Source organism: Rousettus aegyptiacus, unplaced genomic scaffold, assembly GCF_014176215.1.
Source record: "Rousettus aegyptiacus isolate mRouAeg1 unplaced genomic scaffold, mRouAeg1.p scaffold_m13_p_8, whole genome shotgun sequence".
Classification (NCBI taxonomy): domain Eukaryota; kingdom Metazoa; phylum Chordata; class Mammalia; order Chiroptera; family Pteropodidae; genus Rousettus; species Rousettus aegyptiacus.
Window position 1 is genome coordinate 110,256,009 of NW_023416311.1, and position 27,364 is coordinate 110,283,372.

The window sequence follows — 27,364 nt, forward strand, 5'->3', positions numbered from 1 at the left end:
GCTCCCAGCAAAGTCCTGCCTCACTTAGGTGCTCCCACCTGAATCAGCCTCTGCGGCCGAGAGAAGCTCAGGTCCGGTCTCGTGTCCTGACCAGCAGCCTGGGCTCCGTGGCTGAGAGCCAGACACCTACATGGAATGAGGCGCTTCCACCCAAGGTGGGAGACGGGACGGTGGGCGGCAGCTGCAGTGGACTCTGTCTGTGGCTGTCCTGCTCACGTGTGGCCTCCGCTTCGTGGAGAGTACGGAGGGGCAGCACTGGGTGGCGATGGCTCCCTTTATCGCTAAGGTGACCCCAGCAATTTCTGTATTAGAAACATCAGCAGTAAAAGGACCCCGGACAAGGAGCGTGGTTAAGAAGGCACAGGCCACAAAGCGTAAATCGCTGTCACGTCATCACTGCAAAGGTCACAGCTTTTAGTTGCAAATGGTAGAGTGTCTCTTTGCGCAGAATTTAGGTAGGTGAAAAGGTGTCTTTTTTTCTTTTTAGGACAGTGATTTTTCGTTGTCTTGTCAGGCCAGGTATTTATTTCCCTATTAAAACGATATTTTCTCTTCTAAGCGAACACCCTGAGGGCGCGAAATGTCCCTCTGTGTAGGAAGCCACCTGTCTCGCATGCTCTCACCTGACCTCTTTTCCTGTTCCCCGTGTGTCTGCGAATATTTAGGCCGAGGCCCCCGGGGCACTCGGGGGCGAGCAGCGCCGCCTCCAGCCTCCTCCGCTTGGGACGCGGCGGGACGGACTGCGGGCAGCGGAGAGTCGGCGCGGCTTCCTGTGCTTGTTTGTTTAATTAACCTCCGAACCGGCTTTCTCGAAGTGGGCTCCTCGAGACCCTTGAGATCTAGCAGAGTGGCTGGGAAGTGCTCTCTGCGGCAGATGGCTGAGAAACGCCGGGTTAAACCCCGCGGAGCGAGGGGCTCTGCAGCCGGCCCTATCGGGGGGCCTTTAATCCGTTACTATCCTGCGCGTCCCCCTGCGCGTCCCCCGAGCGTGGGGGTTACAGCCCTCCGTGCCCTTCCCCGAGAAACAGCAGCGAACGACTCAGCGGACACCCGCGTTCTAAGCCCCGCGGCCCAGGAAAGACCTTGTGTCCTGATACTATTATTTTTCCACCAAAACTGTGAAAAACACAAAATGTTTCTAATAGGGAAAATGAAGACACTGAGATTAACGATAACCACTGAGAGCCAGGCAGTTCTGGGCGTCCTCCGCAGCAGCTCTGGCCCGTCCGCTGGGGAAGGTTGGGTGGGGGGGGGGCTCGCTGTCCTTTCTGCTGACACCCGCCGCCCTCCGGCCGCGCTCGGGAAGCCGCGTCCGCTGGCCGCCCCAGGCGGGTCGCATTGCGTTTCCCTCGCTGCGTGAAGGTCACCAGGAACTGAACGGCGCGAGCCCCGCGTCGTTCACGAGCTCGCAGGCTGCCAGGTGAGGAGTCCTGGCACCGTGGCACGGGGTTCTCTGCTCAGGGTCTCGCGTGCTGAGGCCGGGGTGTCGGCCAGACACCCCCTTCCTGGGGGCTCAGGGGACGAGTGCGCTTCTGACCCCAGCGGGCTGTGGGTGGACTGCGGTCGCTCGCACCTGCAGGGCTGCGGGCCCGAGGTCCCAGAGGCCGCGTCCGTGCCTGGCCGTGTAGGCAGGACGCACGCGAACCCCCGCACCCCCGAACGCTCCGGGCGACCGCCTGGCCAAGCCCCGCCCGCGCGTGGCGCAGCGGCCCTCCGGGCTGCTGCCGCGACTGCGCGCGTCTGCCGGGCGGTTCCGTGGCGGCCTTTCCATAAATAGTTTAGAAAGAGTCTACTTTAAGCCTCGTTGTTGTCTATGGTTGGTATAATGATCAATATGTTTGGGGCAATTCGAGAATTAACCATCATGGCGCCACGTTCTTCACGGAGTGTTAATATAAATACATCTTGCTGGCCCAGGCTTTTTAACGTGACTGAGCCATTGTTCCCCAGCTGCACCCGACTTCACTTTCTGAGCTCCTGACTGCAAATTTGTAAAAGTGACTCTTTTTTTGTGAAGCTTTGCAGTGAAATCCAGCGAGTTAAAAACAAACAAACAAACAAACAAAAAACTGGCTCCAACCCCTGATGTTGTTGGTGGCTTGATTGCGGCTCTTCGTTTTCACCCAGCGTCGGGGGGGGGGGGGACAGGGCTGACCCCTGGAGAGAGGCTAAAAGACCCCTCGCCCCAACTCCCTCCCACAATCTCGGCATCGAACTCTTCTTGCGGGAAGCACCAGCCCCCCCCCTGACTGGAGGGAGCTGCAGCATCCGTGGTCAGCACGCAACGAGCTGACAAGCCCCACGACGTGGTCCCCTCGCTGCCGCCCCCCCGTGCCCAGGGTGCCCCGTCCCCGGCCACGCCCTCTGAGCAGTGACGTCATCATCATCGCTACCTCGGCCCGAGGCTGGGGCCCGGGCTCGTTTCCTCAAGCAGGCCACACAAATACCGAATACCGTTTCGCTGCCTGGCTTTCGTTCCCAGCTGCCTCCGAGGAGTGCCGAAAGCCAAACTCATTCGTTCCTTCCACCACTCACTGGGGCCTGGAGCAGGTTAACGATTGTCCTGAGGGGAGGGCAGAGGGATCCGGACCAGGAACGACCGCAGGGTGAGGAGAGGGAAGAATTATAAGCTGGAAGAGAAAAGCCAGACCATAAAAGCATAATCGAAAACACCACACTTGTCCAACTGTGGCTTGGCCAACAGGGACTCCGAATGTATCTTATTGCTGAAGGTCCACTGTGAGGAATAAAATTTAAGAAAATCTGGGGGGCATTCCAGTGTTTCTCAGCAGCTTGGTCTGCGAGCCCGGGGTGTGGGAACAGAGCCTGGGGGTGATGCAGGGGCTGCTCTGGCCCCCTCGCCCCTCACGAACTGTGCCAGCCCTGTGACAGGCTCTTCAGATCTGGGCTCAGCCACTGACAGGAACCGGGAAGGCCTCCGAAACCTCAGAGACGGAGAGTGGCTCGTAGCTGGTCCGCCTCAGATGCGGCGTCTTGCCCTGCGGACACACTCCTGATTCCAGAGAACAGGGTGATGGCGCCGAGGCCAGCCAAGCCGGGCCCTGCCCTGCTGAGCCAACTGTCCGCTGCCCACCTGGGTGTGCCGGCCCTGGGCACCGGGGCCTTCCTTTCCCTGGACTCTCCCCTGGGAGGGACCCCCCCCCAGCATGTCCCCCTTTCCTCTTGACCCCCTCACACCTAGGTGCTTGAGGAAGGAGTTCCAAACCTCAGTGACCACCTGCTGCGCCCGGCTCGAAGCCCCCACCGGCGCGCATTCTGCATAAAGTAACATTCAGATGTCCGGTGGCCTCGGGCCTGCGTTCTCGGGTGGCCCTGGTGTCCAAGGGCGGGGCTGTGTCCCCTCCTGCCTGAGGCCTTCTGAGTCCCTCCATCCGGAACACGTCGCCCCAGACCCTCCGTGCTGCATAGGCCTCGTTCACATGCCCCCTCTCCAGCGAGGCTTCCCTCTGCCCCGGGTGCTGACTCAGGTGCGGCAGGAGCGCCCGGACACTCGGGACACCTGGGCTGGCACGGGGCTGTCCCCCGGCAGGAGACGCAGAGCCCGAGGGAGCCCGAGGCAACGAACGAGAGCATGTCGGAGTGACGTCCCTGGCACCTCCGGAGGGTTGGCTGTTCCAGCCAAGAGCTGCGGTGGGGTCTCTCTCCGAGTTCAGTCGCCTCAGAACCTGTGGCCCAAATGCTGTCCCAAGCGTTTGGAGGCCTCGCCGTGCCATATGGCACAGCCGCACGTGGCTCTCGAAATACAGATTTAAATGGACATAAAATACAACGAAACGTTCAGGGCCTCCGCCACTTGCGCACGTCCGGAGCTGCGCAGTCACCCTGGCCTCCAGGGTGATGCGTCGGGAGGCGGGGCCTTCGGAAGGCGATCAGGTCTCGGGGGTGGGGACCATGATGGGAAGGGACACCAGAGCCCCTTCTCCTGGGCCGTGTGAGGACGCGAGGGGAAGGCGGCCGTCTGCGGGGCAGGAAGTGGGCCCTCCTCGGACACCTTGGCCTTGGGCGTCCAGCCTCCAGGACTGGGAGAGACTAACGTCTGTGGTCTGAGTCTCCCAGTCCGTGGCGCTTTCTCACAGCGGCCACGGGCGGGCACGACGGCGCCTACCGCACAGGGCAGTAGCGGGACGTCTCCGTGACTGCCCGAAGTTCCGTCACACGGAGCTGTTCGGATACGTGGTGCGAAAGCCGCAGCCGCCTCTCCCAAGGAGGTGAGAGTCCACCGGGGAAGGACAGGTGTACACACCCCCGACCCGTCCCGGTGGCGTGCGCACAGGCGGGTGTGACGCAGAGGCCACGGACGGTCCCCACGGCTGCCGGCTCTGAGCTGGGGTTTCCAGGATAAGCAGGAGCTCAGGGACAGCAGAGCGCGGGGGCCCAGGGGGCGGCCCCCATGCATCCCGAGAATACACATAAATGTGCAGAGACCCCGGCAGGAGACGCAGAGCCCGGGGGAGCGCGCGCTCGCCCGTTTCCCTCTCTTCACCTCCCCACGCATTTGTTTGGAAGAGAAGAGAGCACACGCTTTTGTTCCTTGGCGAGGCGGACATGCGACATGCCACAGCGAAGGTGGAGCGAGCTTGTCACTGCGCGGCAGCAGCTCGGCTCGCGTCCGTGGACCAGGAGAGGCTGCACGAGCTGCGCGAGGGGCCGCGCTGTCACGGGAAGAGGGGGCCCGAGGGGGCCGGAGTCGCGGCCCCTCGCGGTGGGCAGCAGTCACAGCTGTCGTGTGGGGCCCACCGCGCTCACGCGGCGTCGCGGGCTGCGCCTCCGCCCCGGCCGCAGACGAGGCGCCCCACCGCCTCGCTGCCCACCCGCGGCGGTGTCTTCTTGCCCGGCCGAGGGGCTGGCCGCTGGGAGTGTCGCCCACCCCGGCCACCCGCCCGCTCTCCTGCTTCCTGGCGACCGCGTTCCGGTCCCCGGGCGGAGTCTCCGCAGCCATTCCGCATCCCGGCCTTCCCGCAGCATCCCGGCCTTCCCAGGACCCTTCCCGGGGGCGGGCGTCTGACCGGCGCCCTTCGCCACGGCGACCACGTGGCCGCCGCCGGCCGCGTCCCCAGGGCACGGCGGGCCTCGGGCAGCGCTCGGTTCCCCTGCGCCCCGTCCCCAGGCCTGTGGGTGGCAGGGAAGTAAGACAGAGGCCGTCAGAGTCCCCAAGGAGCTCCGGAAGTAACCCCGCCAATTCCGCGCGGACCTCGGGGGTGCGCGGGAAGCGGGCGTGGCGGCTGCGGGCTGCGGGCTGCGTGCGTCTGGGGGGAAGATGTGCATCTGCGGGGCGGGGAACGTGCGTCTGGGGGGGGAGACGTGCATCTAGAGGGGGAGACGTGCGTCTGGGGGGGGAACTTGGGTCGGGGGGAAGACGTGCGTCTGGGGGGGGGACGTGCGTCTGGGGGGGAGACGTGCGTCTGGGGGGGAACGTGCATCTGGGGGGGAAGACGTGCGACTGGGGGGGAGACGTGCGACTGGGGGTGAACGTGCGTCTGCGGGGGAGACGTGCGTGTTGGGGTGGGGGGCAGACGCGCGCTCCCGGACCCGGCCGCGCCGCCCGCGGGACAGGTGGCGGCAGCAGCTCTCGCAGGCGAGGACGAGGGGGCGCGCCCCCCGCCCGGTGCGCACCCGCCGCTTTTCGTCGCTTTTGGAGGCCGCGGCTGCCGTCACCATACGTCGTGCCGGAGCTGGAGCCACCAGCCGAGCTCCGCGTCGCGTCGAGTAAATGTTGGCAGCTGCGCCGACTTCAAACTGATGTTAACGTCAGGGTTGCTTTTCATAGTTTTCTGGCGGTTTTAGCGACAAGGGACCGAGGCGGGCACCCTGGCACGTGGACCCGAATCAGGCCCGCATTTCTCTGATGCGTATTTAATTTGGTTCTGGCACAGAGTCTCTACTTTTCTTGGGGTTTACATCGTTTATGAGGTTGCCTGGATACACTCTAACAAAACACCATCTATAATCAAGCGAGGCTCACAGGAGGCAGACGCGCACACGCCAACCCCAACTAATCTGAGCCTTTATGGGAACGGCTATTTGCTGTGAATGACCGGCCGGACATCTGTGTCAACACTCTTGGGGCGGGAGATCGAGGTCATTCATCCAACTCAAAGCATTTCTAGCTCCGTAGAGAGGAAAATGCTCTTTACAAACAAATGTCCCAATTAAGCGCTTTTGAGTGAAATCTACTCTCCTAATTAATTATAACAATAAAAGACATGGGTATTTGCATGGGGCGTGTGTGTGTGTGTGTGTGTGTGTGTGTGTGTGTGTGTTGGACAAAAACGGTTTTGCCTTGTTTCACACTGAACTTTCTAATAAAGTGGACTCCAGTCACCCCCGTGGGATCATTTTAGGAAGAAAGCTGTGTACTCTCCCCCATGACACAGGCATCTGGTCTCACCCTCCCCTCTAATCCAGGCACCGCTCGGCCATTCCTGGACTGAAAAGAGGCAAACGTGCAGTTCGAGGTTAGTTTGTGGGATTCAGGGTGACCAGAAAGCTCAAGAATCGAATCAATCGCAAAACATTTCACGTGAGAGTCACACCTGTACGCGATCATTCCGCAAGCCCACGCAGCGCCCGGCGCTTATCGGGGTGGGGTCGGGGCCGTTCCTCCTGGTGATTAAAAATACACAGCAGCAGGACCACTCTGCTTCCTAAAGCGCCCGATCACTGCTTGGGGGCGGGTGGGGGCTGTCGCCCCGGGGCAGAAACATCATCTTTTCTGCACTGGTGACCCTTCTCGCTGTGGGTTGCTCTCTGCTGGCGACCCGTTTGATCTCTTTGTGACATGGGTTTTTGTCATCTCTCTGCGACGCAGACATGAACGAAGACAGGATGGAGTGGGATCTGCGCACGTCAGCGCCAGACGGTTTTCTCAGACGTAGAAACAGTCACAGACGTCGCTGCTGAGAACCCGGGACGCCGTGGCAGCCTGGGGAGGTGGGGCGGCTGACGCTCAGCCTCGGTTTCCCTGCGTGGTGAGCTTGGTACCGGGCGGGGGGGGGGGTGGGGGGGTGCGTTTCTGTCCCTTCCGAGTCGGCTGGCCACACCCACTGCTGTCGGGCTCGGCAGCTACCTCTGTGTGGTCAGCCGCGTCCGCTGCGGGCGTGCCGGCCTGCCCACGCCCTCCGTGGGGGCCGCCGCCAAACCCCTGAGTCACTTCATCAACTCTCAACCTAGACTCAAATTCCTGGAGTTTAATAAGATGAGGTTTCAAATAAAATGGGGTTTTCTGCTTAAATGTCGGTCCCTATTGCATCTGGCTCTGCCTAAGCCCCTGAACTATGGCCCGGGGAGCAGGCGCTGGAGGGCAGCTGGAGACGCTTCATCTCAGACCCGGCGCGTTCTTCGAATTGATCACACGGACTGGACCGAATCCGGTTGCAGATTCACCTCAGTCTGGACAAGCAGTTTTCTCTTTGTGTTCCCTCGAGTCTGTCCTTTTGCTTCGTCAAGTTCACCTACGAGGCAAGTAAGTGATCATGCAGCAAAACCAGGGAAAACCGCCCAAATCTACCCAGGTAATGTCCGTATGAGCTCGTAGGCCTCCTTCGTCACCGGTCTTGCTTGCTTCAGAGACGGGGCTTGCCAGGACACATGGTGACTTCGGTCGTGGCAAGCCCCATCTCCCAAGCCGCCAGACACCAGCTCCTGCCACCAGCTCCTGCCACTTCGACCCAGACACTTTTAGCCTGGCCCTCTGTGTTTTCCCCATTTGTGCTATTAAAAAAGCCTTGGATTGTTGTTGTTGTTGTTGTTGTCATTGCAAATTTAACCAGGAAAACCATTTATTTCCTTTACCAAGGAGCCCGAAGCTGTCTGGGGGGATGATGGGCTTTTATTTTGTTTCAGAGTTGGCGAAGCCGGAGGCCAGGGCGTCACAGTTGAGTAAACCCAACCTTCCCTTGGACAGCCACCCACCGCATCGCGAGAGCTCCCTAGCCCGGCACCGCCACCTCGGAATTCAAGTACTAAACAAGAAGCCGATTTCTGCATCAGCACCCGCGTTGCCAGGGAATGAAGATGCCGCAGGAGAGGACGTTCAGCTGCTCCAGTCGGTCTCACCGAGATAGAGATGCTTAGAGCTTTTCTGCAGTAATTTTACTGTACATGTTCCCCGTGCGTGGGACCGGTCCCCTCGGTTGTATTTGTGACTTCAGTGGATGGTGCCTGCCTTGATGACATGTTGTAGAGAGCGGGCGACTGTTGAGCTAAAGCCTCATGTGGGCCCTAAGCACCCCCCCCTTTCTTCGGTCCTCAGGAGATCACGCACCTGCACCCTGTGTCCATCCGCGCACTATGACTTCTAAACGCTTTGCTTTGAAAATGCTGCATATCGCTAACAGATCGGTGGGCACAAAGAAATGCAATATTGTTTCTTGTCAAATATATGGGTTGGTCGCCACCTGTAGACAGAGTCCCAATCGCTCGCTTTTGGATGAAGTGACATGACCCCGTGATATTTAGACTCAACGGGTAATTTTCATTAAGGCTTGCTTCGTTACGATGGAAACACGAAGGACAGGCTTATTCATTTGAGTGTAAAAGCAGAATTAGCTCACTTTGGTAGACCGCAGGTAAACTAATTGAAACCCTGGGACTTGGGAGCCATCCTGGGTGGTACAGCTGTGGACATGGACACGGCGCTGACCCAGACGAAGGGAGGGACTCGATGCCGGCGCCGACGTGCAGGTCCGCCCGCCTGGGCGGTGCCTGTCACAGTCAGGCCTCCTGAGGCAGAGCTCCCTTTGGTCGTATTCACGCTCAGACGGCCGTGGGGTGTGTCTCTGACCGAGGAGTGACGAGGGTCGCTCTCTGGAGCCCCGTGCCCTGGGCTCTGCTCCTGATTTGGGGTTTATTTTTATGGCGCTGTTATTATTCTGTTCCTTAGCAAGGCAGGCAGCTCGGTTCGGCTCCTTCTCTTGGCCACGAGTTCTGTGGAGCCGGTGCCACGGCAGGACCCACGAGGGGGACTCCGCACGGACGAGCCAAGGCCGAGGAAGGGGAGGTGACACACCTCGCCAAAGTCGCTCTGACTTTTCTGAGTCTCAGCAGCAGTGCGGGCGCAGCATTGGCACGAGGAGACGGGAGAACACGCGGCCTTCGAATTATTTATCGAATTTACTGAGTTGCATAAGAGATTCCAGTTTCACAGGAGTTGGTTTGCAGTTTGGGGCTGAATATTAGATGTTCGAACCTGGTCGATTTAGGTCATTCACAAATGATCATAATGTGTTCATCTCCTTCCAAAATGTCCATTTTTTTATTGACTCATTTAACTGTGTCGTTAGAGTGATCGATAGCCAAATTATAGAAATTACGTGTCATTCTAGTTTGGATAACATGCAGTTTAGTTTTGATATGAAGAATACGTGAAAATACCAAGTTTGTCATTTAAATGTTTCAGTTGTAGCTTTTTTTTTTTGACATATTGTTCTTAAATTTTAGTTCAAAAGGACTAGAAAAACATGCTTTTAATAATGCCTAATGATTTTCTAACCGTCTGAAAATAAACAATAAAGATTGGTAAAAATGAACTAAGAGTTGATCACATTTCTTTGCTTTCAGTTTCGATATGTTCTGGAAATCTCTGTCCAAGGTTGAGAAGATTGCCAGGAGGGTGAGGGCAGGAGAGGGCACTAGCCTGTTGGCCAACGTCACATGACTGATTTAGCAACAGCTAGACAGTCGGGGGCGGGGCTGGGGAAGGCTGGGTGTTTCCCGCGGAGCATGAGGGGCGGAACCGGTTCGGGGCGGTGCCTCTTCTCTGGGGGGTGTTTTTGAGCAGCTCACAGAGCTTATGAGGGGAATTGGCAGGAGCAGGCGGTTGAGATGAGCATGCGAGGCCGGGGAGCGGCTCTCAGTGTGGATGCGCCCACTTCGCACTGAGCCCGACGTCCGTAAACGCCCAGCGTGGAGTTAGCCGGGATCCCGGCCATGTCCTCGAGCCCGCGTGCCACCGTCCTGAGAACAGGCTGCGGCTGTGCGGTGAGCCTCGCACCCCCGGTTCTCCCAGTGTGACTTCGCCGCTCCTCTCCTGGGCTCCCACAGCCCATGGACAGGGTGCTCCCTCAGCCGCCCACCCGTGTCGCGTCACTCGGGGCCCTCAAACACGCTGCATCGTCTAGACGCCTCGATTCTCCAAGCCCGCATCTGCTTTCCCGGGGACACAGAGCCTCCCGGGTGCCGCTGCGTGGCCCGCACGGGGCCGCCCGGCGGTACCTGAGGTTGTAGTCACGTGCTTGCTTCTTTCATGACCTGTAGCAGGATGAGACATCCTGAGCGCCTCCCTGATGATGCTGTGCTTGATGTTTGCGTGTTTTGGACGAGTTTGTTTTACTTTCAGGTGCGTGGGAATCGTTCACGTCCAAAAACAAGTCTCTGTTTCGTGATCGTAGGCTGTTTGCATTTTAGAGCATTTCGATGAGTAGTGTTCACTCCAGGTTCTCAAAAATGCCATCTTCTTTGTCTTCTCTAATATTTGTGGCCTCTGGCTTGAGAAAAAGCCGAATGTTTTCTTCGGCAGGCATTCCCAGGAGGCGATGAACTTAGACCACAAATGTCGCATCTTTCTGCAGGCGAACGTGCCAAGTCTGTGGGCTTGACACGCGAGACGGCCGATTGTATTTTGTGTTCCACAAAGAGTTAAATATTAAATATTGTGATTGCATGTTTTTCCTAGAGGACTACAGAAACACACGAACGGACAAGAATATACAGAAGCGTATTCACAACTATGATTCCTACTTCATTGTTGATAATTTGGGTTTTTATTTTTTAAAAATGAACGTCTAATTCAGAGGCTTTACAAATAATTTATGGTACCTGGGTGAGGAATGCCATGTTCTCCAGGATCTAGTAACACTGAACCGTAATGTGTCATACGGAGATGACTGTGGAATTTGGTGATGTGAATTTCGTAGAAAAGTAAAATATAATTTTTTTTTTTGGCCTTGAATGTCTGAAACTCGAGTCATTTAAACCGCTGTGACTTTAACTTCCAGACGTTTTGCTCATATTCAACACAATGAAATTGACTCCCTAACCATATCGAGTCGCGTGGGTATGATCGCCATCCGTCCAGTTACTGATCCACCAACCGCAAACGTCTTCCCGAGGGCAGCGAGTGGGAGTTCCCTTCCGCGGGGAGAGTGACGCCGGGAACTGCACGGCGTGAACCGTCACGGGACTGTCTGCCGCTGTCCTCCTCTCGGGTAAAAATGAATTTACTTCGAAGACTCTGGGAGGGATGTAGAATTAGGATGGCCGGAGCCGTGGAGAGTCATCGAAGCTAGCACCTAAGAACGCTGTGGGGATGGGGTTGCAGCGGACCGCAGGTCTGTGCCCCCCTAAATTCTGATGTTGAAGCCCTGCTCCCCTGTGATGGCATTTGGGGGAGAGGCGTTAGGGAGGTGACTAGGGTTGGGTGAGGTCATGGGGGGGGCCGCATAAGGAAGGAGCTCTCTCGCTCTCTGCACCACGCGAGGACAGAGCAAGAGCGCGGCCATCTGCAAACGGCAAGAGCCAGGAGCTGACCGGGCTGGCGTCCCGAGCGCGGGTTTCCAGCCCCGAGTGCGAGACCAGCGCCCGCGGCCTGTGGGGACTTACGGCCACCCCAGTGCCCGAGCAGGCTGTCGGACCGGCGCTTCTTAGCGGTTTGACACGAGGGGTCGGAACACGGCCTGGAAGGAGGCGCGTGTCTGGCCAGAGCCACCGGCAGTTTCTCGCTCCGCGTGCGGGGCCGAGGGCCATCGCGGCGGCCCTGGGGCCGGTGGCCGGGCAGGAGCAGTGGCTGCTGCAGCGGTGGCGGCCTGGGTTGGCCGTGGAGGAGCCAGCTCTCTCCGGCCGTGGGGGCCTCTGGGGAAGGTACACGTGTCAGAAGCTGCTGTCGGGACGGAGGGCAGTGTAACGAGTCAGATGATTGGCACGATTAGCGCCGCCGAATTGTAACCGAGCCACGGCAACCGGAGGGAGCAACGTGATTCCTCAAGAAAACAGAGCGGGCGGGTCCCTGGGCGGAGTCCGCAGTGAGCGCACACTCCACTCCTGCGGGGGATAGCGGGGCGGCTAACGAGGGGTTAGGCTCCTTCCAGTGATCAGAGATCTGAAATTAAGCGGCCCGCGTACTTCGCGGCACGAGCATTCCTCTTGCGGAGTCCGAAATGAAAATTAATTCTTACGTAGCTGAGTCCATGATTTTCTTAAGTAAAGAACCACCAGGAACCTGTACGACGAGGCCTTTCCACAATCGGTGGGACTCCACTGTCCCGATGGATGAGACGCGTTCAGGACACTGAGGTGTCCCCCCACGAGGGGGCCGCCGTGCCGAGCCTGTGTTTATTTATTGAAAACTTAAAAGATGCGCGAGGGCCATGGGACCCGCATGATTTTACAAAGGGCAGGATCGGATGCGGGTGGGGCTTCCGCAGGTGTCCGAAACCGATGCTTAGAATAGGATAAGGGAAGCCCCAGAAGGCAGCGGAGTACAAGCCCTCGGTGGTTTCCCTGTGATGTTTGTATCGGGCGGGACCACACTGAGATGCTCCCCAGGGCGGGGTCCGTTCGCTTTCTTTTGAAAGCAAAGCCTTCGCACTAGCGGACGCCACCTCCTCTCTGCTCTGAAGCACTGAATTTCTGTTCTTCATCTGGGACGCTGACACAACTTTTTAAAAATCCGAGGTGTGTACATCGACGTCCCCTGCATTCTCACCCCTGTGTACACGTGAGACTATCTGAAATTCAGAAAGGAACTCTGTCCACGAGATCGAGGTGCCGGGAACCCCGGAGTGTCTTTCACGCTGCCGGAGGCTCGCGTGCGTGTGTCAGTGTTCCGGGCACACCCTGGGCGTGGAAACGGGGGGGGGCAGACATCGGCAGGTGCACAGTGTGGAGGGCGCCAAGCGTGAGTCCGTCCTTCACAGACGCGTGCGGCGTCGTCGACGACCCACCTGCAGTGGCCCTAAAAAAAAAAGGTTGTTTTGTTTTGTTTTTATAGCACCGAGTCCTTTTCTCCAGATGTAAGCACACCAGCAGGCAGAGCAGACGGACGGGCCCACAGCCTCCCAGCGGATACCGACCCCGGTTCCCAGCCCTCCTCAGGCAGCTTCTGGGCGGAGGGCACCTGCCCGGGGCCACTGGGAGAGTCTGCCCCCCCCAAACCTGCTGGGGTTACTATCTGAGTGCAGCAGGAGTCTTAACACCCACAAGTGGGCAATCACCAAACACTTTTTAAAAGGCTGAGAGGAAATACACAAGAAGTTGCATCGTGATTATTTCCAGCTGGTAGGGCCAGAGAAGACGTTTTCTTTCCAGTACTTTCCAAGTTCACATGCAGCGAGTATGTGGTAATTGCATCACCAGAGGAAAGGCGGGGTGAAGCCGCACGGTTTGGCGCGCCCTCCCGCGTGGGGGTGGGAGGCAGAGGGCGAGGCCCGCACCGGCGTGGGGCTGCGGCTCTTCGCGCTGGTCGAGTTTTGCTCCAAGCCGATGGGATTTTGTCCTAAAGATTCTCCGAGGAGTCGTTTTCCTAAACCAATGAAAATTTCTTCGACGAGAAAAGACAGAAGACCTTACTGAGCCCTTGTTTTTCTGTCCAGTGAAGTGTGAATTCTGCATCCACGCTCATTCACGCTGGCGTCTCAGTGACACAAGACGTTTGGGAACGGTTTTTACTTAAGGAGACTTTGTTTTTAAATTTATTGTGGTAGTAGCTGTGTGTGAGTGTGTGAGTGTGTGAGCGTGTGTGAGAGTGTGTGCACGTGTGTGAGTGTGAGTCTCTCTGTGTGTGAGTGTGTCAAAGTGTGCGCACGTGTGGGTCTCTGTGAGTGTGAGTGTGTGTTTCTGTGTGTGAGTGTGTAAAAGTGTGTGCACGTGTGTGGGTCTGTGTGTGCGTGTGTGTTTCTGTGCATGTGAGCGTGTGTGAGGGTGTGTGAGTGTGGATGTCTCTCTGCGTGTGAGTGTGTGTGTGCACGTGTGTGAGTGTGAGTCTCTGTGTGAGTGTGTATGTGTTTCTGTGTCTCTCTGTGAGTGTGAGTGTGTGTTTCTGTGTGTGAGTGAGTGTGTGAACATGTGTGAGTGTGAGTCTCTGTGTGAGTGTGTGTGTTTCTGTGTATGTGAGTGAATGTGTGTGTTTCTGTGTGTGTGAGTGTGTGCACGTGTGTGAGTGTGAGTCTCTGTGTGAGTGTGTCAAAGTGTGCGCACGTGTGTGGGTCTGTGTGTGTGTGTGTGAGAGTGTGTGCACGCGCGTGTGCGCGTGTTTGGGGCGGGGCGCACCTGCTCATTCCGTTGGCACGTTGGCCCCTCCGGCAGCTGCTCCCACGGCTGGAGTGTGACTGACGCATTCGGACACCTCGCTGTCCCAGACGGGCCCGGCTGGGGGCAGAGCACGTCGTGTACCCAGGCAACGGCCGGTCAGCGCGGTCAGCCCGGCCGGGGGCGGCAAGGCCCAGGACTGGCCGGCCGCCTGGAGCGCGTGGGGGAGGCTCGGGGGCCGCCGCCGCGCGGGAAGCCCGTGTCCATCTGCAGAACCTTCTAGCCGGCGTTCACGGTCGCTGTTTAACTTCCAACGGTACGGACTTTAAGGAAGAAAGGGAGATGAACGCGTGTTCTCCTCCAAGCTCGTGCCGCGCCCCCGCCGTGCCGCGTCGAGCCGGCCGGGTCTGCCTCTTGTCCGGTCTCCGAAGGGCGTCAACGCCTGCCCTTCCCGCGGTGCGGGCCCCACCGCGGCGTCGTCCTTGGGCCCTCTCTCCGCTCGCACCCACGCCCTGTCCGTCAGCACGTCCTGTGCCCCACATAATCACGCTGTGTTATACATTAAGGTACTAATGCTATTTTATGAATTTTGGATTCTTGTTTATAAACCCTGAGCATTTTCCTGTTTTTTTCAGGTTGAGAGACTTGTTATTCATGCACGTTATTAGTGATGTTAATGCAGGGAGGAGGCGAGAGAATCCAGCCCCCGTCAGAGACCGCGAGGTGCTGGTCAGCCCTGCGCCGGGCCAGGGGGCCACCGGCAGAGCCACGATGCTGACCGCCCGTTCCCCACGCCTGCGAGGGGGAAGGAACAACGGAGTCTTTCAGTGGCGCCTACACAAGTTAAAATCATTCATTCCCTACAGCCAAACCAGGGAGAACCTGCGGATTCAAGGCCGGGGCAGCAGGCCAGCGGGCTTCAGCGGACACACTCGTCCTATCCCCCGCCCTGCCGCACGTCCGCATCAGAGAAAACGGGGACTGCACCCCCGGACGCTCAGGGTCCCGCTCGCTCTGCCGCTGAGGGGAGACCGCGCTCCGCCCTGTCTGTGGACTGCGGCCCCTTTCCTAACAAACGTCCCTCTGACTCCAGCTTTGGCGTGTGTGGGGATTCCGTCTACACCCTCGGCCAAAAGCCCCTGCTCTCTGATTGCGGGGCTTGGTCTCTCGGTCCCTTGGGGAAATTTCTGGTGTCCTGCCACAGTTCCATATTCCTTCCAGAATTCCTGGCCCCTAAACATGAAATCAAAAGAGGCTACCGTCCAAACTGGAGAAGACCGTTAGGATAATAAATTACCTTAGTTTCCTATTTCCCCAAGGGACTGAAGATAGTTTCTTTTTTCTTTTTTCAGATATTTTGGAGACTTTTGTCATTTTCTGTCCACAAATTCTGAGTAGACCTTACCGTTATTTCCTATTTGTTGAAGTTGCCTAATATGTTTTACATTTAAATTATTTGATTGATTTTGGTCATAATTTGAGTCACAGACACACACCAGTATCCAGGCGATGGCTGATCATTTATATAGATCTCTCAAATCTATTGCGCAGAGTGTGAGAGCCAGGTAGAGCGTGGACACCTGTTGGAAGGAAGGGCATGAGATAAGGAATGTCTAACTTTTTTATATTAAATAAGCAATTTGAAATATGTAGCAATTGCAACTTGTCATGCATTATGACTATACTTTCCGAGCTAATGGCTGAATGCATTTGAGATAATGCTACCACTGGGGTGTGCGTGTGTGTGTGTGCGCGCGTGTGTGTTTGAAATTAATTTCTTCTCTTTCCCATCAAAAGTTAGTTGGAAAAAAAAGTGGAGAGGATGGATGAGCGGAACGCAAAGTGCGGTCAGACGCCAGGTTTGGCTCTAACTGCCAGCTCCCCCTCGCCCGGTCACCAGCCGCTCGGCAACCGAGGGCCGAGCCAAACACACTGTGGGAACCACTGTGTGTTAGTAAGAGACTCCAGCCTCCAGGGACGGCTGTGACCAGATCTGCGAAAATGTGGGCCTTTAAGGCATCGCCTGGGAAAGAACAAGGCTCGGGTTTTTCCAGGGAGGGGTGTGTGGGCTGAATGGCTCTTTATTTTCTCTTCTTTTAATTTCCTGAGTGTGTAGGCAACAGCTGTGAGCCGCGAAGGCCTGGGGCCCGGGTAGCTCTGCAAGTCACGCATCAGCCCCCTGGGAGGAAGGACTGCAGAATGGAGAGGCGGGGGGGTTCGGGGGCGTCGCTTTGTGGAGCTGAGCTGGGAGAGAGGGAAGGGCACGGCAGGTCCAAGACGAAGGTCTAGCCCACCTGACACCGCATGCTCAGGCGGCTGGAAGACGCGTCCGTCAGCAGCTGGGGCGGGCCGTCGCTGGGCGACCTCTTACTCTGCAGGGATGGCAAACAGGACATGGAGCTGTCGGATTTGTGAGGCTGCCTCCAGGACGGAGGGGCCGCGAGGGGCAGAGGTGCGGACGCGGGGTGGTCCCACGAGGACCCGGAAAAGACCCATCAGCCCTTGGGAGAGGTTTCGAATTCGTAGCGTGACATGTGGCAAAAAAATGGCCCCCCTCAGCCTGCTTGGACTTGGAGAAGCACCCCTTGAATGTCACAGCACGGGCACACACTGAGAAAAGGCCAGTCATCGGGCCGTGCAGCGGGGGGCCCAGCAGCGGGGGGCCCAGCAGTGGGGGACCCAGCAGCGGGGGGGGGGGTGGGGGGCGGGGGGCGCTGCTGGGTAAGAGGAGAAGGAGGAAGCTCAAGTTCAGAGGGAGGAGGGGCGGGTCCTAGGGAGGCAGGCGCTGTTGTGGGTTCTCAGCCTCTACCTCCCTGTCCAATAACCACACTCAGCTGGATCCCATGCGCCAAACGCAGGCCCTAAGGCACCGGCGGTGCGTGAGGAAGGGGCCGGGGAGGAGAGCGGGGGAGTTCCCCCCAAAATACGCGGAGAAACCTTCGCGTTCTGCCGTGCGCATCGGGCTCTCTGCCGTGCCTGGGCTCACACACTCTTAGGATTACTCAGGAAATGGCAAAGCGAACTGACTCCTTTTTTCTGTCATCTTTTCCCTCTTTTTTCTCACCCTCCTTGAAGGGCGTAGGCCATCCCTGGCGTCATCAAAGCAGAAGGAGGCTTCTTTCCTTCGCCGAGATGCTAAGCCATGTCTAGGTTGTGTTTCTCTTGGGTATATACCTAGAAGTGCAGCTGCTGATCGCGCGGTGATTCTATGTTTAACCCTCGGGGGAACCACCCGCTGCGTTTCACAATGGCCGTGACGTCTGCCGCCCTCCGGCAAGGTCCGAGGGCTCTAAGTTCTCCACACCCGCACCAACACCTGCCATCTGGGGTTCGTCTGTCTGTTTGTTTACCACAGCTATCCCAGCGAGTGTGACGTTTGAGCTCACTGTGCTTTTGACTTTCATTCTCTAATGACGACCGATGAGTAATATCTTTCTACGTGTTTATCGGCCGTTCGTGTACCTTCTCGGGATTCTCCTCAAATCCTTTCCCCATTTTGAAATTGGATTATTTGTCCTTCTATTGTGAAGTAGTTATTAAAAGTTCACTGTGCATTCTGGATCTTAGACCTTCACGAATGTGAGGATGAAAACACTTCCTCTCATTCCTCGGGTTCTCCTCACGTCCTCGATAGTGTCCTCACATGCGCGAATGTTTATGATTTCAATGGCGTCCAATTTACGGATCTGTTTTCCCTTCGGTTGCGTGTGGTTTTGGTGTCATACCCGAGAAATGACTGTCGGATGCACGGCGTGCTGACTTATGTCAGCTAGCAGCTGTGTAGTTTCAGTCTTATGTACAGGTGTTCGGTCCATCGTGAGTTAATCTGTGTACATGGTGCCAAGTGGAGGGTCCACCTTCATTCTTGCTGCGTGGATAGCCGCTTATCCCAGAAGTAGTTATTAAAAAGACTATTCTTTCCTCACTGAATTGTCTTGGTTGACGTTTTATTACAAAAAACCGAAATCTATTATCCGACTTACTTTTTTCCCCTCTAATTGCAGAGTCGCAGTAGAGTCTTTTCTGAGTGATTTTCCCCGGACAGTATCTTGTAAGATTCCTGTGGATTTTAACTGCCACGTTCACTGACGGACAGAGACGCGGACCGTTTCAGAGACTCTCCTGTGTCCTTCGTAGGGAGACGCGCGTTTTCCTGAGACCCTGTGTCTTCCGCCCGCTGCGCCTCCTCGGAACTGCTCCGGCCGCGACGCCGTGTGAGCCCCCTCCAGCCTCTCCTCACTGACCGCGGCCGCCCCGGCCTCCTCTGTCCCCCACTGGCTTCAGGACCCCACGTTTCACACGCTTCCGCCACCCAAGTGCAGCTGCCGGCTCGTCGTCCAGCCCCCCACTCCCCCGCCCCCCACTCCCCTTTCCTCTGAACGGAGTGAAACAGCCGCTCGGGCTGGAAGCGGGCGCCTGGGCTTTGCCGAACTTACCTTCGTAATGGGCACGTGTTCCCTGGGCCGATGACGCCTCCTCCCCACGAGCACTGGGGGGCATGGCTGGCACCCCGTTTGCCATGAGGGGCACACAGCACTAACCTCCCCACGACAGGCAGAAGTCGTTCGCTGTGCAGAATGGTCCTGCCCCCTGGGGCAGGTGCCAACCTGCAGAGGAGCCCTGAGTCCTAACAGGACACTCCTGTCGGCTTAAAGAGAGATCCCGAGGCTCGTTCCGTTCTCCTTGAGAGACCGCTGGCCACGGGGCGGGAGAGCTGGGGTCCCAGAGGCGGCCTGGGCGGAGATGCAGCCGCCCGTGGTCACGGTCACGAGCTGTCCCACTGGCCGGGTTTTGCCAGCGGCTCAGGAGCCCGCAGGGCCACCGGCCCCCTCCATGTTCCCTGTGTCTGGGGATCACGCCGTGAGCCTCCTCCCGACGGCCCAGCCCCACGTCGGCCCCTGGCCACCTCCCCGAGCGAGGGCTCCTGGCTTCGGTCCGTGCACGGCACACGCCCCGCTCCCTGGCTGGCCCAGCGAGGCTGTTCCTCAGGCCGCCTCCAGGCTCCAGCGTGACCTCCGCACTCACGCGGGGTCTGCGAGAGGCACCCCTCCTGTCCCCCGCTCTCCTGCCCCTGAGCCCACGTGCAGAGCCGGCGTGAGCATTTCACACGGCGACGTGCGCTTTTCCCGTGCTGCTTCTTTGGCCGTGATGCGGCCACAGCCTGGACAGCCTGGACCCTTCTCCCCCCAGACCCCGGCCAGTCGCAGCTGACCTGCTAAGTGGCTCTCTTCTCAGCCTGACCCGGTGCCTGGCCTGCCCTCCCTGGCCCCCGAAAAAGCAGAGACTGGCAGCTGTGCAGGCTGAGTGGGCAGCGAGTGCCTCCCTGCCCTCCTTGGGCTCCAGGATGTCCACCCGCGGGTGGTGGGGCCCGGGCGCACGGCTGTGCCTGCGTCTCTGTCCAGACGTCAGCTTAAAGCTCTCGAGATCCGTCATCCTGCCAGACTCTGTGCTGTTCGGTCCCCTGCTGGGGTGCCAGCTGCCTGAGCCAGCCATCGAAACCCCCGAGAGCAGACGGCTTCTCTGTCACAGTGAGTCATGGGCTGGATGCTGACCCTGCGGGAGCCTGGGAGGCTCTGCGGGGCCCCGAGACCGAGGAGGGGACCCGGGCCGCTGCCAGGGCGAGTCTGCAGGCTCCCAGGCCTGGGGACAGCTCCTGTGGGAGCCCCGGACAGCCGGGCCTGGAGTCCGCCCACCTGGCCTGTCGGAGGGGGAGGTGCAGTGGGCTCTGCTCTGTAACCACCCGCAGTCTGCAGGTGCAGGTGTGAGGACGTTGGTGGGCATCGCCCGAGCTGCCCTTAAAGCCCCGGAGCCTCCACTGTCTGAGTCTGGAGCAGATCTGGGGCCCCCTCCACTTGGGAAGGTCCATCCTTGGGGCTGAGTCATGACTTCTGGGAAAAGATTACTTTAATAATAGCGAGGAAAATGGAAAAGCCAGCATCTTAGCATTTTCGAGGAACCCAAAAGGCCTAATTAAAGATGATAAATCTGGGAGGCAGAGTGGTGAAGTGACCTGCCAGGGGTGAGGGGTGGGGGTTGGGGTGGGGGGGCGTTGTCTAGTTTCATGTGCGAATCTGGCTCTGATGTCCACGTGTTTGGTCAAACACCAGATTTGATGCTGTTGTGGAGGTTTATTTTATTTTATTTTTTAATTTAATTTTATATTTTATTTTATTTATTTTATTAATTTAATTTTATTTTTAATTTTATTTATTTTATTTTATTTTTCTTCTCATCGGTTTTTGCGCCCACAGCACCTGGTCTTCCGAGGTGGCCTCCCGTCCCAGTGCTCACCGGGTGGCTGTGGCCGCGACCTGCAGCCGCGGGGAGGCCGCGTTTGGTTGCGGCGTGCCCGGCACGCGGGGGTGCGCTGGAAGGTGCCGCAGTTCTGGGTCTCCCGCCCGCTTCCTGGCTCAGTGCAGCGGGCACCCCTCCTCTGCCACGAGCCACGCGGGGCCACGCAAGGGCTCAGCGCTGAGGGGTGAAGGGCGAGGGGCCCTTGCCCTGGGCCCTGCCTCCTCGGGGACGCCCAGCCCCAGCCTGGGGCGATGGAACCCACGTTGGAGGAGAAGGGCCCGGGCTGCCCTCTGCCCCGCTGGCCCCGGCCGCTGTGACCTCACTGAACCAGCGTGAGTGTCTCTGGCCCCCCAACCCCGTGCTTGCCATCACCCGATCAGCGAGATGCAGGACGGGGCGAAGTCCCCGGCGGGGGGACCAAGCCACAGGCCGAGAAGCTGGCCTTTGGCGGAGGGTGTAGAAAGAACCCGGCACACGCGCCAAAGTTGGCGTCGAAAGGGAAGTTGATTGGGACAGGGGGGCCGATCCGCACACAGAGGGTGACCCCCCCCCCCCAGAGGCAGAGTGGGAGGCGCCAAGACCGCCCGGGAAGACGGTGAGTGGGGCCGGTGTTCAGGGAATCCAGCTCCCGAGTCACCGTTTAGCTCCCGGGAGTTACTGTTTTTAAAGACTCCGTTAACCCATTTCCTATGACGTGGACGCGGTGAGGAGGGGCGTGAGGGGCTGCTGGCAGCTCCCGGCCTCGAATCCGCAGGTGCCCAGGGCTTTCCGCCTGGTAGGGGGTGACTCATGACGTCCTCCCCCCTCCTCGGGCGTGGGCAACGGGCTCTCTGGGGCGGCTTCCCCGTCTCTGCGCGCCGTCCCCTCAGACGTGAGCCCCGTGGGAATCATGAGCCGTTCGGAAGCTCGCTGCACAATATAAAATTTATTATAGAACTCCGGCAAATGTAAATACCAGGCGCCCGTGCCCAAGGGAGCTGCGTCGCCGGGGACGGTCCGGGCAGCCGCGGTGCTGGTGGAGGGCAGGCGAGGCCCGCTCTCTGAACAGGCCTGGCATGTAAGGAAGGAAGGTGACACGATCCCCAGAGCACACACGGATGAACCCGGGGTTCTGCGGCCGTCGCGTCGGCTCGTCCGTCCGAGGAGGACCGCCCACGCCCCTTCCGAGAGCGGCAGGCTTAGGCGCAACTGGGATTGTCTAATTCTGGGGTAACCTGTAATTCTGTCGTTTAAAAAGAGAAGCGTTAAGAAATGGGCTTCAGTAGGAACATACACTCGTAAATAACTGAGAAAGATAAAAATGTAGACTACAGAGTTCTCTCCTCCAGCTCGTGAGTCTGAAAGGGCAGGAGCGCCTTCGCAGGAATTCCGTTTTCCTGGTTCTGAGGGTGAAGTCCCAAATCTGGACCGAGTCCGACCTCTCCCTGGAGAGGACACCGGCTCCGGCCCGGGTGCTGAGTCCCGTCGAAGACAGACTCGGTCGCCGGGGCAGGAAGAGGGGGCCCTGGAGACACGGCCGGCACTGTCCCGGGCACCAGCGTCTCCCGGCCAGAGGCGGGTCACCCCTGAGCGCGGCCGGGGGCCTGCGAGGCAGAGGGCGGCCGGCACACTCAGCGGCGCCCGCTCCCACTCACTCCTAGACGTGCGGCCTTTCCTCCCCGCTGCGAAGCACCAGACGTTGGGCGTTTCACACGTGCGGCCGCCCTGCCAGACTCGGTTTGGCTGGATACGAACGCTGGTGTGTGCAGAGCGGGCTGCCGCCCGCCTGCAGGCCCCGGCCCCGCACGCGAGCGCGTGCTTGCGTGTGCACAGGCATGCGCACACGCACACGCACACGCACACAGCCGTGTCAAAGGGCCGGCAGCGTTTCTTCCGGCTTCCGTCCTGCTCGGATGCATTCCCACGTAGGCGGGCAGCCCGCGGGTGCCGGGAACGGGCCCCTCTCGGCCCGGGGCGGCGGCCTGGCGGTCACGGGCCGGGTCTGGAGCAGGCCCCGCAGCACTGCCGGCTGCACACGGGGTGCTGGGGCGCCAGGGCGCACCAGGCCGGGCGGGCTCTGCAGACGGCGTCTGAAAACGAGCCAACGCCGCGTGAGTCAACGTCCCCGCGCCCTGTCCGGGCCACCAGCGGAGAGCTGCGGGCAGCGGGAGGTGGCTGCGTCGCTGCCTTGACCGCTGCCTTGCCGCTGGCGGGGGAGGGTCTCTCGCCAGATAAACCCGGGCCGAGCGGAACCAGCTGGTTTGTCAGGCCCTCCTAGACGTCCCCTGCGAAGCCCACACCGTTTTGGGCTGATCCGACCCACTCGGCCGCTCACCCACGGCGGACAGCGGGCCGGCTGTGGACGGAACCGCCGTCGTCCACGCCTCCGACTGAGCCGACGCGCCCTCTCTCCCCAGCCCCGTCTTCTCCCTGAGACGCCCCGACAGACAGGCCCCGGGTCTCTGCTGATACCTGAGGCGTTCGAGGGTCTGCCCACAGGGATGGCGTGCAGAGTGCAGACGGCACCCAACGAACGAGGGGGCTTCATTTAACTTAGGGGGACGCCGCCTTGTTTAAAGTGGCCTTCTCTGAGTCAAGTGAATCGCATTGAAATACAAAAGACATGGCGGTTTCTTATTTGAATTTAAAACTTTAACCTTTTAGCATTATTTCCCCATCATGGGTGCCATTCCTGGTGGGGGGGGGGCGGGGGCAGGAGGAGGGTCGTTTCCGGGGAGAACCGGAGGAGAAAATGAGAACAGAGGCAGCAGATTCAAGACCCAAACTCCACGGCTCCCTAACCAGAGGGCACCCCACTTCCTCAGGCCCTGCAAGGAACCACTCAGGAACCCCGCAGCCCCACGCCACAGGCCAAGGTCAAGGCGAGGGGCTCTGGCACTCACCTCTCTTCTCCGTGATGGGGCAGTAGTGAGTGTTGCAGGCCAGGGAGGCTGCGGGCCTCTGGTGCAGGGAGCAGCCCGAGGCCGGCCGGCCGCCCGCCACGCACTGCACGGACCTGGTCTGCACGCCGCCCCCGCAGCTGGCCGTGCACTGCGAGAACAACAGGCGTGGCAGTCACCGGGGCTGCTGGCGTCTTGCTGCCCCCCCACACACACAGCCACGCCCCCCAGCCACCCCCCCACAGCCCCCCCCACATAACCCCCCACACACAGCCCCCCTCACACCCACAGCCCCCCTCACACACAGCCACCCCCCCAACACACACCCCCCCAGCCACCCCCCCAGACAGCCACCCCCCACACACACACGGCTCCCCCCACACACAGCCCCCCACACACAGCCACCCTCGCCACACAGCCACCCCCCCCAAACACACAGCCCCCCACACACCCACTTCCAAGTCCCCCTTCCACCCAGACTCCTCAAGATGGTCTCTCTCTACGACTGCGGGTGGCTGGCCAGATTCTGGATCAATCCCAGGTGTGGCCAGAGGAAAGCAGTGCCCCAAAGCCTGGAATGTTCTTGAGTCGCCTATGGCCTGAGGGACACCGGGCAGCGAGCACATCTGGGGACCCGGGGCCGTCCCCGGGGCCTCGGCCCTGCTCCGAGTCTGGCATGCCGGGGGCGGGGCCCTTCCTGACGGCCCCTTCTGTGCGCTGTGTCCCAGGGCGGGACGGCACCCAGAGCCTCAGGCTCCCGGTGCCTGGCGACACCAGTCCCGGGCGCGGCCCTCACGCATCCTCGTCTGCAGGGTGCCGTTCTCTGCCCCGGGGCGCTGTGTGCTCAGGCCCCCGGGGACAGCAGGGCCAGGCGGCGCGGGGTCACAGCCAGAGCGCCCCCCGCCGGCGGCCAGGCGCTCGCTGCACAGACTTCCGCGGCGCGGCCACCGGAAATCCACCGTGCGCCCCGCCCCCTCGCCCTCCCGGCCCACGCAGCAGTCGGGGGGGCGGGCGATCGGGGAGACGCAGGAACCCCACACTGCGATGAACCTGTCCAAGACGACGGCTGCTCCAGGTCCTGCCTGAATCACGTTAACTGGGCTTGAAGGAGGCTGCGAGGTAAAACGGCGTCAGGAATGAGGGCCTGCGGGGGGCGCCTGCGGGGAGGCGGGGCCGCTGACCGTCCCGGTGTCCCCGAGCCTCGGGGGGAAGCTCGGCGGCCACTCTGAATCGCAAGGCTGACGCTGTCCGCTGTCCGCTGCGAGGGCCACGCCGGCCTCGGGCGGCTTGCTGGCACCCGCTTCCGGCACTGTCCCGGGGTTCACTGGGGACCTGCTGCAATCACAGCCCTGCCAAGCGGCCTTTTGCATGCCCCGGGGGCGGGGACTGTCCAGAAGCACATCCGGGAGCCCGTTGCCGCCAGCCCAGCGGACCCGCCTTGCACATCTCACGCCGTGAACCTTCGGGACGGCAAACAGGGCAACGTTCAGTCGGACTGGGACGAAGCCGGCTCTGTGCCCCAAGTCACAGCTCGCAAAGACAAGAGGAGAACGTGAGTCTGCCACGCGGAGCACCGCTGGGCTGAGAATCTCAGCGCCGCGTAGAACCGCCGTCGCCGTCATGCTTGCTGCAGCGACGGCACAGCCTTTCTTCGGTGCCGTCACTGTTCCTCGCCCCCTTCCCATGGGCACCCCTGGCCTTCGTCTCCTCCTCCGAGCACTGCTGAGGCTCCTGCCTGATTCGGTGGGTCCCGAAGAGCTACTCTTTGATCTCAAGTAAATGCCCGTTGCCTCCCGTTTTGAAAGGCCTTTGTTTCTAGGCCAGCAAGACCCTGACGAAGGCGGCGAGACGTCCGCACCTGCTCCCGGCGCCCTCGGCGGCATCCGCCTCTGGGCTCCGTGCGCCCCGCCCCCTCGCCCTCCCGGCCCACGCGGCAGGCCAGCAGTCCGCGGGTGTCGGCGGGGCCTCCGCCTCGTGAACTGAATTCCTTCGTGACCAGCAGCTGGGGCGGAAGCCCGTTCTCGGTGAGGGCGTCACGCCTCCGTCAGAGAGCAGATCTGGCCACCACTCGTCATCACGTGAACAGCGCCCCAAGAGTGACCGTGCGGTTTGATGCTTTCCGTCGCTGATTCGCCGGTTCACAAATGGGAGCCGCCTGCCTTCCTTCACTGGACACCGGACGCTGCGTGGTAGACACGAGCCCCCCGCGTCCTCCTCGGGCGCTTACGGGGTGTCCCGCCAGCGTGTGCCCCGCCCCCGCCCGACTGCCCCCGACTCCGCCTGGCTCCGCACAGTCCCCAGGGGCTCCTCCTGCACGCCGCGTGTGTGTGAGAGGCATGCACGGGTCTAGGGTTTTAGAATTCCTCGTGAGAAGCATATGTTTTTTCTGGGGCGGGGGGGAAGCCTCTACATTTTGCAAAATCTGCATGTCTTCCTGGAAACTGAAAGGACTGAGATGTTCGGCTGCCAACTCTGGAGCTTTGCGGCAGAGGCGGGGCCGGCCCCGCGCCGGGAGACGGGAGGGAAGGGGAAGCCGCACGCGGCGCGTTCGAAGAGGGGGAAAACCACACACGCAGAGTTCATCGATATCATAAATACGGTGGCTGGAACCTCGGCACCGGTGGGGAGAACCCACACTTCGGATTGTCCACTGCAGGCAGACCGGTCCTAAGAAGCACCTGGACTCTTGATGACCATGCGGGCGCCGGGGGTGGACACGGGGGTCTGGGAGGGTTTGGGGAGGCTGGGGGGCCAGCAGGTGTGGGGCGAGTCATGTGCCCTGACGCGGCTGGGGGAACTATACTCAGCAGGGAGACCAGAACCCGGGTCTGTAAGCTGAAGCTCGTGGCTTCTTCCTTGGCTTCGTGGGGATTGACTGAGCCCCTTAGTCCAGCGGTCCCCGACCTTTTTGCCACCATTGAGAATCTGACGCCTGAGGATGTGAGGCGGAGCTGGGCGGTGGCGCTGGCGCTGGGGGCGGCTGCAGACGCAGACGGAGCTCCACTTGCCCGGGGCCGAGGACCTCTGCCTTGGGCGACTCCCGCTCCCGACAGGAGGACAGACGAGGCCCGTGTGCTGTGTGTGCAGCGATGGTGACCCGTGCTCGCACCTGCCCACCCACTGACGGCAGTGACCAGCTCTGCGACCGTCTGTCCAGACTCCTTTGCGGTCGGCTTCGCCTCCAGATTGGTGGTTCTCAAACTCGAGCATGACTTCAAACCACCTACAGGACTTGTTGCAAGAGAATTCTGGAGACCACCCCCAAGTCTCGAGCTCGGCAGGTGTGGGCGGGAGCCTGGGAGCCGCTGCCGCGTGGTGGGCGGGGCCCCCCGCTCCAGGTGGCGGGAACCGCACCTGCAGACGCCGCTTTCTCTCGGTTTTCTCTTCAGAGCTGACACCAGCCACATCTAAATCTATAAAAAGGTGCCGCCCAGAGCCAGACTGCAACCTTTCCCCTGGGTGGCCTTGGAGGTCACTGTCATCTGTCAGACAGACAGCCCAGCAGGTGTCCCCACTTAAGCCACTCCCAGGCCCAACTAGCCTGTGACCCACCCATCCTACCAAGTGACAAACCACTAAATGTGACGAGAAGCATAGCCATTTAAATCAATAGAAACCTTGCAGATCAAATAACAGAAACCAGCCTCAGTCCGCGGTTACAGGGACAATGCGTCTGGGGGCCAAGGTCAGCCGGGCCCTGGCCATTCACTACGGCCTGATAGTTTCCCACAGTCCGAGGGCACGGCGCCCTGGGTGCAAGTGCTGAAGGGGACACAGCACTGAGTCACTGTCCCCCAAAAGGGAAGTCTCAGCACAGTTTAGATGGTTCTCACTGGCTAAAACTCCAGGCAGCGCTCGAGGAAAAGATTCACCAAACAGACCGAGCGAGTTGGGAGAAAGCTACTGGAGACGCGTTTCAGGTTTTACAT

General features: G+C 59.8%; 1 protein-coding gene and 1 long non-coding RNA gene across 17 annotated transcripts in view; one reads left to right on the forward strand and one right to left on the reverse strand.

The window, feature by feature from the left end:
• Window positions 1-27,364, reverse strand: part of ADAMTS16 (ADAM metallopeptidase with thrombospondin type 1 motif 16) — a 120,493-nt gene that overhangs the window by 2,466 nt on the left and 90,663 nt on the right. For 7 of the 15 annotated variants that reach the window (XM_036225537.1, XM_036225536.1, XM_036225543.1 and 4 more), the window contains one exon: window positions 23,439-23,586. In XM_036225537.1, coding sequence (XP_036081430.1) covers window positions 23,439-23,586 — 148 coding nt within the window. Of the gene's footprint in view, window positions 1-11,730; window positions 12,971-21,462; window positions 22,626-23,161; window positions 23,268-23,438; window positions 23,587-27,364 lie in introns of those variants that run through there. The other 8 variants (XM_036225541.1, XM_036225532.1, XM_036225538.1 and 5 more) reach the window with 6 other exon arrangements.
• Window positions 9,735-15,918, forward strand: LOC118606493. Of its 2 annotated transcripts, none has more exons than XR_004952457.1 (2): window positions 9,735-11,348; window positions 14,898-15,918. It is a non-coding gene; the product is annotated as an uncharacterized LOC118606493 (long non-coding RNA). The 2 variants fall into 2 exon arrangements; XR_004952456.1 differs by having other exon boundaries at window positions 9,735-11,225.